The 15,993-nt window shown below is 35.5% G+C and overlaps 1 protein-coding gene across 9 annotated transcripts in view; it reads right to left on the reverse strand.

The window, feature by feature from the left end:
- Ptprc (protein tyrosine phosphatase receptor type C) overlaps positions 1-15,993 on the reverse strand; it is a 115,126-nt gene that overhangs the window by 19,471 nt on the left and 79,662 nt on the right. For all 9 annotated transcript variants that reach the window (XM_074048693.1, XM_020154010.2, XM_020154009.2 and 6 more), the window contains 4 exons: positions 13,558-13,618; positions 3,155-3,263; positions 2,438-2,472; positions 938-1,047 (listed from right to left, as the gene is read on the reverse strand). In XM_074048693.1, the coding sequence (XP_073904794.1) occupies positions 938-1,047; positions 2,438-2,472; positions 3,155-3,263; positions 13,558-13,618 (315 nt within the window). The remainder of the gene's footprint in view (positions 1-937; positions 1,048-2,437; positions 2,473-3,154; positions 3,264-13,557; positions 13,619-15,993) is intronic.

Consider the following 15,993-nt stretch of genomic DNA (forward strand, 5'->3'; position numbering starts at 1 on the left):
AAATGGATGGAACTGGAGAAAACCATTCTGAGCGAGGTCAGCCAGGCTCAGTAGACCAAAAATTGTATGTTCTCCCTCATATGCGGAATTTAGATCTAGGGCAAATGCAGCAATGTGGTTGGACTTGGATCACATGACAAGGGGAGATATAGGAGTAGGTAGAAAACCCAAAACATGAAAGTGTTTGATGTCCCCACTCCAGAGGAACTAATACAGAAACCTTAAAGCGACAGAGGTTAACATGAGAAGGGGATCAGGAACCAGGGTAAAGATCAGTTTGAGATGAATCACCTTGGGTTGTAACACACGTGTACACAAAAGCAATGCTAGGAATCTCTCTGTATAGCTATCCTTAACTCAACTAGCAAAAAAAACGCTTTGTCTTCCTTATTATTCTTACGTCTTCTCTTCAACAAAATTAGAGATAAGGGCAGAACAGGTTCTGCCTGGAAATGAGGGGGAAGGAAGGGAGGGAGGGGTCAGGAGAGACAAAAGACCCAAACGATGTGTGCACATGTGAATAAATGAAAAATTAAAAATTAAAAGAAAAACTAATGATGGATTACTTTAAGAGCAAATCTTATGAAAAATAGAAAATTTTAAATTAGTTGCTACGTCATAATGACAGATGCTTGGGTATTATCTGGAGTGCAAGTACAAAATGAGCCAAGTACTTTTTGTGACACGACTTCATTATGGGTAAGAATAGAATAAAAAATTATGCTAAAATATTGACTAGCTTCAAACTATGGTCTTGACAACTTCTATGAGTCTCTCATCTGGCCTGTAATATCAGCTAAGAATATCTGCCTTAATTGTATTATAGTAATGATGTGGAATAAAATTATTAAGGCAAATGGTTATACAAATACATTTAAATGGAATTGTCTCGGTGACTCAGTAGACTTTCTTATTCCATATCAAGGACACTGCATACCTGGAATTCAGCCAGAAAAAGCCGTCCCTCATCAGCAATTTTTCTTTTGTAAGTTTCCAACAATATATCTGCATGAATTGGCTCCACATTCATTAGTTGTTTTTCATCATCTGTGAAGATGTTGAAGATTCAAGACCCGTGTTATTTCTACCTTTCAAATCTGCAGGCAGTCTTAGTGAAATCTGTATCATTAACTAAGTCCTTAGCACCTTTCTTTCTCATAAACATTCTGCCTTGGAAATCTCACTCACATATAAATATTCACTTATGAATCAATGAATTCCAATTCTTATACTTTAGTCTTCCTCTGGGCTTTTTTATGGGGGTCAGGTGGGTAGTTTCTGATCACTTCCAAGGTTCAATCAGTAAAAATTTTGAGGTAAAATCTTTGCTTCTCTCCAATCTACGCTGAATCCTGAGATTCTTGTCACTCTTCATTCTTCCTTCTGCCTATTAGCACTGATTCTTATGACATGTTACTTGTTAATTCATTTTTGCACTGACATGTATGGAATTCCATACATGTATTGTGTATAAGGCAGTGAAAGAAAGAAAACCCCCCCTGCCTTTCCAAAGCTTACGTTCCAGTTAGGAGAGGATAACCCACAAACAAATGAATAAATATGGCACAGTGTCAGGTTGTGATACATTCAGCAAAGGAAAATAAACCCAACCATGGCTTGCAAAGAGCTAATGCTAAATCTCTACACACAGATGTGGCACCTGCTATTACCAGAAGGAAAACCTTCAGACATAAATTAACACAGGCAAAGGAGTTTTGAAATTCTGCCTGTTATCAGTAAGAGTAAACAAATCACTTTCATTAATACAAACATAGTTTAACTTTCTTTAACTCCAAGTATTGTTACTGGATATGTTTTTAAAAATTAATGAAAGAATTTAGAAATCAGAGACAAAAAATGTATTTGTTTTCCTCATCTAAGTCACACTGATGTTCTTTGTCTTGTCTATAAGTCTGCCCTTGGTGAGAGCAGCCACCATTCTAACCTAGCAAGGACCTAAGGACATCAACCACCTCCTCCTCACTATGACTTGTCATCTGGTCTTCCATTTTGCATTCTTTGTTTGTCCATTTAATGTTTCTTCACAAACTCAGCAGACCAGGTTCCTGCCCTCTTCCTATGCTTTCTATCTTTGCATGGAACTACACTCTTTCAACTCTTATGGTATTTACCAAATGAGGGTCTTACTGTTTTTTGATAAATAAGACCCTCATTGTCAATAAGGCAATCTGTCTTTCTCTATTATTGTAAACCCTTTATGGGCAGAGTGTGTGGCCAGGTACTATGGCATTCTTAGTGCCTTGGACAATACGTAGCATACACTAAAGACTTCATAGATGTTTGCTTATTGAAGAATAAGGGAATTTAGGTTTCATCAATGGAGGAAGTCCAGGTTAAATTAAGCGTGCCGAATTCTAAGTGTAAAAACAAATGAGCACAAGTGCAGGGAGGAAGAATCATCACAATGTGCACTTACCCCTCTCAACAAGCTCCTGTTGTTCATCTAAATTGCTGTGAAAATAAGGAACATAAATTTCTGTATTCTTAGGACACTTGAGTTCAGTTGGTAGTCAATTTAATTGAGTAAATTTTATTTAATGAATATATTTAAGGAAGGAGGAAATGGAGGCAAGAAGGATAGAAGAGATGATAGGAAAAAAGAGAAGGGAGGAAAGAGGAGAACAAGAAAAGAAGAATGGAAGAACAGGTGTGGGGTTAGGGGTAAGGAAACAACAAAATGAGGAAGGAACCAACCAACTTGGTTAGTTGACCAAGAGTTTTTGGTTAAACTCAGATACAAGACTAAACAATTTCATATTAATCCTCTTGTTTTTAATAAAATATCACTCTTTTGGGAAAAGAAATTAATATAATTTCCCAGGTATTTCCCTTCTTTCTTTTGTTTCTGCCATTCCCAATATCTCTTCAACTGACCTTGTGCTACAATAACAGACATGCATTCTTTTCACTGGTTAGTGCAACAAGTCCATAAAATCACTAGCAAATGTAGAAAATATAAATACTTAATATTAAACCAGTAGCACCATGCTAGAACTCTTTGTTCTACAATTTGGACTTCATGCAGTCTTCTCTAGTTTGCATATTCATTAAACTGGATGTCACTGCCTATGGATATGGGCTTGTCCCATTATTACTGCAATTATTATGTTTTAATTAATAAATTTACTCTTACCTGGATCTTTTCTTATGCAGATCATAGATCTTATAGAGAACAATAAGCAGGGCTATTGATGTCACAATAATCAAAAATGCCAGAAATATAATCAGTGCTCTAGAATTATCTAGAAATGAAAAAAATAGATTATCTGAATAATTATCCATTTTACATTTTAATATTTTTCATTTTTATGAAGATTTCAAAAACTAAAATCTTTAGAATAAGACCGAACACAGTGAAGTCCTGATTTTGTAATTTTGACTATAGGATTCAGAACCCATAAAAGTATTTATAAAGAGTGGAATCAGAATAGGAAGAGTAATTCTCTTTTCTTCCATTAAATAATGTCCTTTGATGAAATAGTATCATTTAGAATTAATTGTCTTTTGGTCACTCCATTTTGAAGGGATCATGAGGCAATCTAGTTATTATACTTTTCAGAGAGAAAGTCATCTAGTTTAACTTTGTGTGTAGAAATGAGAAGCTTCCTCAAGGATCAGAAAGGTCTCTGCCCCCCAAAGATAAACCCACTTTCATGTTCATTGAGGAATAAAATGAGTTAACCAGGAAATAAAAATTGTCTCATTTTACAGTAAGCATAACACTTGCCCTGAATTAGATTTTCACAAAGTTTTAATGTAAAAAATCACACCCTTTTCTCCAGAAAGGGCAGAGAAAACAGTTTGTGTTGGAAACAATTTTCTCTGAATTACACATCACACTTTTCACATATGAAGTAAAATGCAGCAAAATAACAGCAGTTTGAGAATCTCATCTCCTGCCAGAGTGCTTAGCTTCTGGTCCCAGCTCTCCCATTTCCTAGCTAGCCAGAACTCTGACTGTCATTACACCTCTCTTCCTTAGTTCCTAAAATGAGGTTAAATAAGTTAATTCTCAGAAAACACTTAATATAGGCCTAGAATTCAGTACCTGCTAGTTACACACTATTCACAAAAATTATTTTTGAATTTTATTGACTGCCAAACACTGATAAGACAAGGAATCTTAGAAAAGAGAATACAAGGTCAGACATGGTGGTTCATACCTGTAACACCACCTATTGATGAGGCAGAGATTGGGAGGATCACAGCTTGAGGACAGTCTATGGGAAAAAGTTAACAAGATCCCAACTCAACAAACAAGCCAGATGTGATGGTACATGTCTGTAATCCAAGCTACATAGAAAGTATAGGTAGAAGGATTGTGGTCAAGGACTGGCCAGGGCAAAAGCAAGATCCTACCTGGAAACTTAAAAATGCAAAAAGGAACAGAGTAGTGACTCAAATGGTAGAGTGCCTGCTTAGCAAATGTGAGGCCCTGAGTTCAAATTGCAGTATCACCACAAAAAAAGAGAACGAGAAAGAGGAAGGAAGGAAGGAACAAAGGAAGGAAGGGATAGAGAAAGGGAGGGAGCGAGGGAGGGAGGCAGGAAGGAAGGAAGGAAGAGAAAACAGAATACAAAATCAAGACACAAAAATCAGCAGCACTGCTCTATTCCAACAGTGAATTATTTGAAATAGAAACCAAGAAAGCAATACAATTTAAAATACCTACTAAAAATACCTAGGACAAAATATAATCAAAGAGATAAAGAATCTCTACAATGAAATTTATAAAATATTGACAAAAAATATTACAGAGGATGCAAAAATATGGGAAGAAGAAATCTGGTGTTCATGGACTATAAGAATGAATATTGTTAAAATGCCTAGTCTACAATTCAATGTGATTTACTATTTGATGTAATCTCTATCAAAATATCAATTGCATTCTTCACAGAACTAAAAAAACACTCTTCCAAAATTTACATGGAACCACAAAAAACCCCAAGTAGCCAAAATCATCTTGAGTGAAATGAATGAAACAGGAGACTTTCCCTTCCCCAACTTCAATATATACTACAAAGCTATAGTATTCAAAAGAACCTGGGGCTGGCATTAAGTATAGCGGTCTGGACCAGTAACAAATAGCCTACAAGTAAACCCACACATTTATATTCAATTGTTATTTGACATAGGTGTTAAGAACACACTGGAGAAAGGACAGAATTCTCAGTAAATAGTGTGAAAAAATTGGATGTCCATAAGTAGAAGAATCAAACTCAACCTCTAACTCTCACCAGTTTTAGAAATCAACTGAAAAAGAATAAAGACTTAAATGTAAGACTTGAAAGTGTGAAATTACTAGAAGAAAACAGGTCAATAAACTCAGGATATTGAAAGGGCCAAGGGTTTCTCAGACAAGAACCCACAGGAAACAAAAGTAAAATGAAAAATGAAAAATAATAATGGCCCCAAATGAGCAATAAACATTTCTCAAAAAAAAAAAAGACATTCAAAGAGCTACTGGGTATATGAGAAATGCACAGTGTCTCTCAACATCAGGGAAATGGAAATGAAATCCTCAGTGAGATAGACCTCACTGCAGTAATAATGGTTAATATCAAATGACTAAAGACAGCAAATGCTGGGGAAGATGTGTAAGAAAGGGATCCCTTGCACACTGTTGGTGAGAACATAAGTTAGTAGAGTCATTATGAAAAAGCAGGATGGAAGTTTCTCTAAAAATTAAAAATAGAACCAGGTGCAGTGGCTTATTTGTGTAATCCTAGTTGCTGGGGATTGCTGTCCAGGACAACCCAAACATAAACGAGAGACCATATTTGAAAAATATCTGAAGCAAAAGATCCTGGAGGTGTCTCAAGTGGTAAGGTGCTGGCCTAACAAGCATAAAGCCCTAAGTTCAATCCTCAGTACCATAAACACAAATAAACAAAAATAGATCCAGCCAAACAATCCCATTACTGTGTATCTATCCAAAGGAAATGAAGTCTATCTAGGAGACATTTACACTCCCATGGTTGTGGTGGCACTGCTCACAGTAGCCAGGAAACAGAAACAACCTAAGTGTCTACCAGCTGATGAATGGAAAAAGTAAATGCGGTAAATTTAGACAATAAAAAACTATTCAGCTATAAAAAGAGTTACATCCTTTTATGTGCATCACCATTTGACAGACAGCACTGGAGATCATTGAGTTACAGGAAACAGGCTAGACACAGAAAGATGTACTGCATGATCTCACTCATGTGTGAGATATAAAAGCATTGACAACATAGAAATTGAGGGTAGAATGGTGGTTAACAGAGGCTGTGGACGGCTGGGGAAGGTTGATCAATGTACTAATTGACAGATTGTAATGAGAACGATCTGGTGTCCCACTGCACCACTGCATACCTATAGATAACAATAACAGACTGTAATTTCATTTGCATTCACACTGAGGAAAATAGACAGTGGAAGGATAAACAGGTAAATGAAATAATTACATATTATTATTTATTTTTGGAAAAAGTAAGTAGAGTGGTGAGGAAGCAGAGGGAACCTATTTTCAACATGGGAGGTGGAGATCTTCTCAAGTGGGATATAGTTCTACAACTTGAAAGATGAAAATGACACAACCACGAACAGCTGCCATAAGCAGTTTGTCATGTGTAAGACTTCTGTAATCAGAAACATAAAAATAGAAATATAGAAAATTATTTCCAGGTAGATGCTGTAAGACCTGAATTTGAATTCTGGCTCAGCCATTTCTTTGACTCCTAGCAGGACAAACTGATTAAATTATGCAAGATTAAGTTTTCTTATCTATAAAGTAGGAATGATTTTTATCTTCTATTAAAAGGGTACTTATATTAGCTGTACATCTAAGAATGTAAATGAATGTAAATAAATGGGTGGATTATTGCAAATGATTTTAGAGAAGAATTTCTTATTCAACCTGTCCTATGTCTATCTCAAATGCCTCTCACTAAAAATTTCAATCAATACCAGTGATGACTGACATGAATATACATATATATGTATATATATATATATATATATATATAATGCACATATGGGTGTACATGCACCCATATATACATACACACACACATATATATATATATACAAACATGATTATTTCCAGATGTTATGCATAAAATCTTCATCAGAGAAAAATTCATTATATCTCAACAGCCTGAAGAAAGTTATTAAAGAGAAAGGATACTGCTGAAAAAATAGAGTACTCTGAAATGCGATATTTTTGCAAGAAACTGAACCAAATGAGTATAAGTTAGCATTCCATCCCATAGTAACTAATTATGACTGATTTTCAAAAGTATTAAGTAGCACCAGACTTGCTTTGATAAACTTATTAACAATACAATAGTCAAGTCTTCAGAGATATTCTCTAGTCTGGGCACACATTTTCTCCCTTCTCTCAGGACTTTCACTGGTATTGAAGAAATGAAAGTGGTACAGATCCACTAGATCTATACCATTTAGAGGTAGAAGCAGCTTCAACAAGTTTTGCAGAGTAGAACAAAAGGAGAGGAAGCCACAACTTAAGTAACATGCTGAAAGGGATACATACCAGTTACTTAGAATTACTTGAGTCCTCAAATTTGCGGGCAATATATGCAGTGGAAGTAAGTCATAAGACAGAAAAGGGACCAGTCAAGGGCTAATTGTGTTAGTAATTCTAGAAAGAGCAGTGTGTGTGTGTGTGTGTGTGTGTGTGTGTGTGTGTGTGTGTTTGTGTATGGGACAAACTATAAGGAAAATTGAAAACAGAAATAGTTGAAAGTGGTTATTCTGGCAAGCTAAACAGTGTTCAGAGACTGTGACACACAGCTGTTATTTTCATTGTTACAATGACATTTAGTTTAAGAGATGTTTTATATTTGAACCTTAACTTTGATTAAAATATTTTTAAATATTAATGATAAATACTTAAGTAGCCTGCTGTTATTCATGCCTATTTTCAGTGATAAATACTTAAATAGCCTGATGTTATTCGTGCCTATCTTCAGTTACAAAAATCAGGACAAACATATACATAATACTTACTTTCTTTTGGTGGTACTGGGTTTTTAAATTCTTTGTTATATTATATTAAAGCATACTTCTGACAAACCAAGGTACAAGAGCCAAATAAATTATGAACTAAAACAAAAGGGAACAATTTCAGAAATGGGACATAAGACAAAGTTACCGGTGTAGAAAAGTTCCTCCACATAATCAGAATTTAATGGTCTATGCAGATAAATCCTCTTATCAATGATTTTATGAAGGAAAAAAATCCTTTAGTAATTGAATCTCAGAATTTAAGGTATTGCACTTTAATATGATGTTCAGCTACTCATGTTTACCCTGAAATTTTTAACACTTTAGAAACTTATAGAAAATACTAATCTCAGAAAAAATAATCAAACAGAAATCTTGGAAATAAAAATCCCCTTTAGTCAAACCAAAAATACAGTGGAAGGCCACTCCAGCAGACTAGAACAAGTGGAAGATAGAATCTCAGAGCTTGAAGATAGAGAGAAATTAAAGAAAAAAACAGAAGAAATGTTAGTCAAACAACTCAAGAGCTGTGAAAGGAAGATTCAAGAACTCAGAAACTCCATCAGAAGAACAAACCTGAGAATCATGGGTATTGAAAAAGGAGAAGAGGTGCAAGCCAAAAGGATATGTAACATATTCAATAAAATAGTAACAGAAAATTTCTCAAATCTCGAGAAAGTTTTGCCCATTCAGGTACAGGAAGCCTCCAGGATACCAAACAGACTTAACTGCAATGGAACCTCCCCATGGCATATTATCATAAAACAACAAGCACAGAGAACAGAGAAAGAATATTGAAGACTATAAGAGAGAAAAAACAAATAATGCATAAAGGTAAACCCATCAAAATAACAGCAGATTTCTCAACAGATACCTTAAAAGCAAGAAGGACTTGGAGTGAGACATTTCGGGCACTGAATGAAAATAATTTCAGCCCTAGGACACTCTACCCAGCAAAACTATCATTCAAAATAGATGGAACAATAAAAATCTTACACAATAAACAGAAATTAAAACAATATATTACCATCAAGCCACCAATACAAAAGATTCTACAAAGAATTCTGTACACAGAAGATTAAAGCAAACAAAACCATGAGAGGACAGGAAGTATCAAACCACAGAAGAAAAGACAAGGAATCAGAGAGTAGCAATGATTCAGCTGCACACAATCAAATCCTTAAACAACATGAACAACTAAATGGCAGGAATCACCATATACTTATCAATATTAACCCTGAATGTCAATGGACCCAACTCCCCCATCAAAAGACACTGGCAAACTGCATTAAAAAGGAAGATCCAACAATCTGTTGTTTACAAGAGACCCATTTTATTGACATAAACAAACACTGACTTAGAGTGAATGCTGGAAAATGATTTACCAAGTCAATGTCCCCTGAAAATAGGCAGGCATAGCAATGCTTATATCAGACAAAGTAGACTTTAAACCTACATTGGTCAAATAAAATAAAGAAGGGCACGTATAATAAAAAAGGGGAATACACCAAAAGGAAATAACAATTATCGACCTATATGCACCAACATCAGTGCACCTAATTTCATCAATCATACACTAAAGGACCTAAAAGCACATGTAGACAGCGGCACAGTGAGAGTGGGAGACGTTAATACCCTCTATCAGCAATAGCTAGGTCACCCAAACAAAAACTCAACAAAGAAATCCTAGAACTAAGTGACACCATAGATCAAAGGGACCTACAGAATATTTCATCCGACAACAGCACAATATACATTCTTCTCAGCAGCCCATGGAACCTTCTCCAACATAGATCATGTATTAGAGCACAAAGCAAGCCTCAGCAAATATATGATAATAGAAATAACCCCCTTCATTCTGTCTGATCACAATGCAATAAAACTGTAACTCAAGAACAAAAACAACAGCAGAAAATACATGGATAATTGGAGGCTGAAGAACACATTGCTCAAGGATCAGTGGGTCATAGAAGAAATAAGAGAGGAAATCAAAAGGTTTCTGGAAGTTAATGAAAATGAAAATACCAACTACCAGAACCTATGGGACACAGCAAAGGCAGTCCTAAGAGGGAAGTTTATAGCCATGAGTGCATATATTAAAAGGACAAAAAGATCACAAATAAATGACCTAATGCTACATCTCAAACTCCTAGAAAAATAAGAATAAGCAAAACCCAACACAAGCAGAAGGAGAGAAATAATAAAAAAAAAGGGAGGGGGGCAAAATTATTGAAACAGAGAACAAAATAATCATACAAAGGATCAATGAAACAAAAAGCTTGTTCTTTGAAAAAATAAACAAGATTGACAAACCTCTGGCAAATCAGACTACAACGAGGAAGGAAAAAGACCCAAATTAGTATAATCAGAAACAAAAGAGGGAAGATAACAACAAATGCCAAGGAAATCCAGGGAACTATCAGAGACTACTTTGAGAACTTATGACCATCCAAAACTGAACCAAGAGGTTATTAACCACCTAAACAGATCTATAACATAAAATGAAATTGAAGCAGTAATAAAGAGACTCCCAAAAGAGAAAAGTCCAGGACCTGACAGATTCTCTGCTGAATTCTACCAGACCTTTAAAGAACTAACACCAATACTCCTTAAATTTTTCCATGCAGTAGAAAGGAAAGGAACACTGCCTAACTCATTCTGTCTTGCCAGTATTTCACTCATCCTAAAACTGGACGAGGAAACATCCAAAAAAGGAGAATTACAGGTCACTCTCCTTAATGAGCATTGATGCAGAAATCCTCAATAAAATAATGGCAAGCTGAATCCAACACCATATCAGAAAGATCATTCACCACAACCAAGTCAGCTTCATCCCAGGGATGCAGGGGTGGTTCAACATAAGCAAATCTATAAATGTAATACAGCACATCAATAGAAACAATGACAAAAACCACATGATCATCTCAATAGATGCAGAAAAAGCCTTTGATAAGATTTAACACTACTTCATGATAAAAGCTCTAAGAAAGCAAGGAATAGACAGAATGTATCTCAACATTATAAAGACTATGTATGACAAATCTGTACGTGACATCACACTTAATAGGGAAAAACTGAAACCATTTCCCTTAAAGTCAAGAGCATGACAAGGATGCCCACTCTCCCCACTCCTATTCAACATAGTCCTGGAATTCCTAGCCAGAGAAATACAGCAAGAAGAATAAATAGAAGAAATTCAATTATGTAAAGAAACACTCAAAGTGTCCCTATTTTATGACAACATGATCCTATAACTAAAAACCAAAAAAAAACCTCTACCCCAAAATTCCCAGACACCATAAACAGCTTCAGTAATGTAACAGGATACAAAATCAACTTACAAAAATCAATAGCCTTTTCATACATCAACAATGAACAAATTGAGAAAGAATATAAGAAAACAATTCCATTTATGATATAGCCTCAAAAAAATCAAATACCTAGAAATAAGCATAACAAAGGATTCAAATGACCTCTACAAGGAGAACTACAAACTATCAAAGAAAGAGATCAAAGAATACTACAGAAGGTGGAGAGATCCCCCATGTTCATGGATTGGCAGAATTAAAATAGTAAAAATGGTTATACTACCAAAAGCAATCTACATGTTCAATACAATTCCCATCAAAATCCCAATGGCATTCATCACAGAGATTGAAAAAACTACCCTAAAGTTCATTTAGAAACACAAAAGACTGCGAATAATCAAGGCAATACTGAACAAAAAAAGCAATGCTGGAGGTATCACAATACCCAAATTCAAACTATACTACAGAGCCACAGCAATAAAAACAGCATGGTACTGGCACAAAAACATATATGAAGACCAGTGGAACAGAAGACCTGGGTATGAACCCACACAGCTATGCCCACCTTATTTTTGACCAAGTCACCCAAAACATATGATGGAGAAAAGACAGTCTCTTAAACAAATGTTGCTGGGAAAGTGGCTATCTGCCTGCAGAAAACTGAAACTAGATCTATGCCTATCACCCTATACTAGTATCAACTCAAAGTGGATTAAGGACTTTAATATCAGAACCAAACCTTGCAGTTAGTACAGGAAAGAACAGGGAATACTCTGGAAGCAATAGGTATAGGCAACCACTTCCTCAGTAGAATTCAAGCAGCCCAGCAACTAAGAGAAAAGATGGGACAAATGGGACTATGTGAAATTAAAAAGCTTCTGCACAACAAAAGAAATTGTCTCTAAATTGACGATTGACCACAGAGTGAGAGAAAATCTTTGCTAGCTATACATCAGACAAAGGACTGATAACCAGAATACACAGGGGAGTTCAAAAATCTAAACTCCCCCAAAATCAATCAACCAATAAAGTAGGCAACTGAACTAAACAGAACTTTTTCAAAGGAAGAAATCCAAAGTGTCAAAAAACATTAAAAATGCTCACCATCCATGGTCATAAAGGAAATGCAAATCAAAACCACACTAAGATTTCATCTAACTCCTGTTAGCTAGCATCAAGAATACCATCATCAACAAATGTTGGAGAGGATCTGGGGGAAAAGGAACCCTTATACACTGCTGGTAGGAATGGTAGCCAGTACAACCACTTTGGAAAACAATATGGAAGCTTCTTAAAATCTAAACATAGATCTGCCATATGATCCAGCAATCCCACTCCTAGGGATATACCTGAAAGAATGCAGCTCTGGTTATTACAAAGGGACCTGCACACCCATGTTTATTGCAGCACTATTTGCAATAGCCAAGCTATGGAAATAGCCAAGATGCTCCACCATTGTCAAATGGATTAAGAAAATGTGGTATTTATACATAATGGAAAGTTATTCAGTCACAAAGAATAATAAAATTTTGTAATTCGTAAGTAAATGGATAGAACTGGAGAACATCATCTTAAGCGAAGTTAGCCAGACTCAGAAGGTCAAAAATTGCATGTTCTCCCTCATATGTGGATTACAGACGTAAAACAAATGCAGTAATATTTTTGGACATGGGTCACACACTAAGGGGAGAACGTACAGGAGGAATAGAGAAAGGGAGGGAAACCTAAAACTTGAATGTGGCTGATGTGCTCACTGTAGAGGAGAGAAAACAATAATCTTAAACTGGCTGAGGCCACTGTGGGAAGGGGACGAGGAAGTTGTGAAGAGGTCTGGTAGAGATGAACCAGTGTGGGTTGCAATACACAGGTACATGGAAGCAACACTAGGAATCTCTCTGTATAGCTATCTTTATCTCAAACTATCAAAAACACTATGTCTTTCTTATTATCTCTTATGTTTTCTCTTCAACAAAATCGGAGAACAAGATGTCGGAACAGGTTCTACCTGGAAGGGGGTGAACAGCAGTGGGGTGGGGGGGTGGAGGGGGGTGGGGGAGGAGATGACCCAAATAATGTATACACATGTGAGTAAATGTAAAAGTGATAAAATAAAAAATAAAATACTACGCAAGCATTTAATTATTAAGTGTGAGTATGAATGTGAAATAACACCATTTTGATTTTTTACGTAGGTATAATAAGCAGCTCAGCGATGACTTACAAGATGTCCTTTGGTACTGCATCACCTTAGATCCATAGTACTTTCCATTGTAAACATAGACCTACATTTCAGTAACAAAAAAGAAAGCAATTGGTTTTCCAATGAATATGTCATCAAATAAACATCCATGATTTCCCATACAATGTGGCTTATTTTCATTAAAAATATGCTGATTTGATTTAATTTGAAGTAGAAACTTCCAGGTTATATCAATATATCATTTGTTGTCCAACATTTTTTAAAAGACTGCCAAAAGATATAAAGAAATCTTAGTCTACTTTTAGCAAAGATACCAGTGACAGTTGCAATCAGGAAGAATAAGTAAAAATGACTGGAAAAGCAAAATGAATACCATCAAAAAGGCTCATAAGTAAAGGTTAAAATTCCTTATTAATATGCTAATATGGTCACATCTCATTTAAAACAAGGAAGTCCAGCCGTCTGCTATTAATAAGAACTGCACATAAATGCACATAATTCTAAGGAAAATGGCAAAGTTTACAAACCAGCCATAACTAGAATAAACACTTATGTCTCATAACATTTAATACAAATAAAGAAAATGAAGCAACTAGAATCTTGGCACAAAATAAGCTATGCAAAATAGATTCAAATGATATCATTGAAAGAGATTAATGACGAATGTGCTCAGTCTGACAAATGCATATCTAGGCTTTGACTTGGCTGGAGGTTATGATGTGATTTTTCCAGTGTTCACAGAATTTATCATACACTGAGCTTTAAAAATTCTATAAATTCCAAAAATCAGATAGTGTAAAAGACAACTATCTATTATAAACTAGTAATTAGTGGTAACAAAAAATTCAAGGAATGGGGAATATAGAAACACTTTTCCTTTTTTTCTGGCACTACTGAGGTTGAACTTAAGGCCTTGCGCTTCTGAGCAGGTACCCCCTAGACCTTTTTTGCTTGAGTTATTTTTGGGGGAAGAAACGCGCTTTTTGCCCAAGCTGCTCTTGAACCTCAATCCTTGAACTATGCCTCCCGCACAGCTGGGATTACAGCTGTAAGATGTTGAAAGGGGATTTTTCTAACTTTCTACCTAGGTTGCCCTGGAGCTGTGATCTTCCCTACCTCCACCTCCTGAGTACTCACTTGTCTTCTTAAAAAATACAAATGATTATTTATATATATGAACACTTCTTTAAATGACAAAGGATATAAAACCAATTATGAATACCATATTAAATAGCTAACTATAGAAATTTCCATTAAGTATAAACAAGAGTGATTTATTTATCTGTATAAAAAAAGAAAAGAAAATTGCAAATACTTTAAACGCTATAAAAAATGAAAAGATAGCCAGGAACAGGAGTTCACACCTGTAATCCTAGTTACTCAGGAGGCAGAGATCAGTAGGATCATGGTTTGAAGCCAGACCAGGCAAATAGTTCAGGAGACCCTATCTCAAAAAACCCTTCACAAAAAAGGGATGGTGGAGTGGTGCAAAGTGTAGGCTCTGAGTTCCAGCCCGAGTACAGCAAAATAAACAAATAAATAAAAGATAAACCATAAACTGAAACAAAGTTAGCAACATGTTAGACCTATGGCTTAAAATCATTAATATAAAAAAGAGCTTACCCAAACAAAACTATACAAAAGAGGCAAAGAACATATTCACATGAAAACAACAAAGCTATATTTATTCTCTACAGAAAGCAAAGAATTATTAAAACAAGAAAAGAAACCAATATTACGAACTCTCTACTAAATGGCAAAGGAAAACATGGACATTTTTTGTGAGAATGTCAAGAAGCAGTCATTTCATTCGCCAGTTTGAAAAAAGATGTTGCTAGGTGACCAAAAAATACCCTAAAATACATGTAAAACCCTTTGAACCAACAAATCCATTCCTCGATATTTATCAAACAGAAATAATTAAAGACATTCAAAGATTTTGCTATTTTCCAATCAGTGTGTTTACTGAATGATGTTTATATTAGAGATCAAAAAAGTTCAAGTTAGTAGAAGATGATAAAACCATATGATAGAATCCCATGCAACTATGGACATGACAGTAACATATTCAACATGGAAAGATGTGCTGGTACACTGATATATGAAAAGCACAGTTTACCAAGCTGTATTCAAAATGTTGATAAAAAGCTGGGCGCCAGTGGCTCATGCTTGTAATCCTAGCTCCTGGGAGGATGCGACTGAGAGGATCATGAATCAAGGCCAGTCTGGACAAACAGTTTGCAAGACCCCATCTCCAGAAATGACCAGAACAAAATGGACTGGAGGTGTGGCTCAAGCAGTAGAGTGCCTGCTTTGCAAGTGCAAAGCCATCAGATGTAAACCTAGGCTCACTGAAAAATGTTGTTAATAAATTTGCTAAATGAGCATAAATATAAACTTCACACTATAAAATTATTTACATAAAATATGGTTCATAGACAGCGAAATTATGGATAT

This window comes from Castor canadensis, chromosome 11, assembly GCF_047511655.1.
Source record: "Castor canadensis chromosome 11, mCasCan1.hap1v2, whole genome shotgun sequence".
NCBI lineage: Eukaryota > Metazoa > Chordata > Mammalia > Rodentia > Castoridae > Castor > Castor canadensis.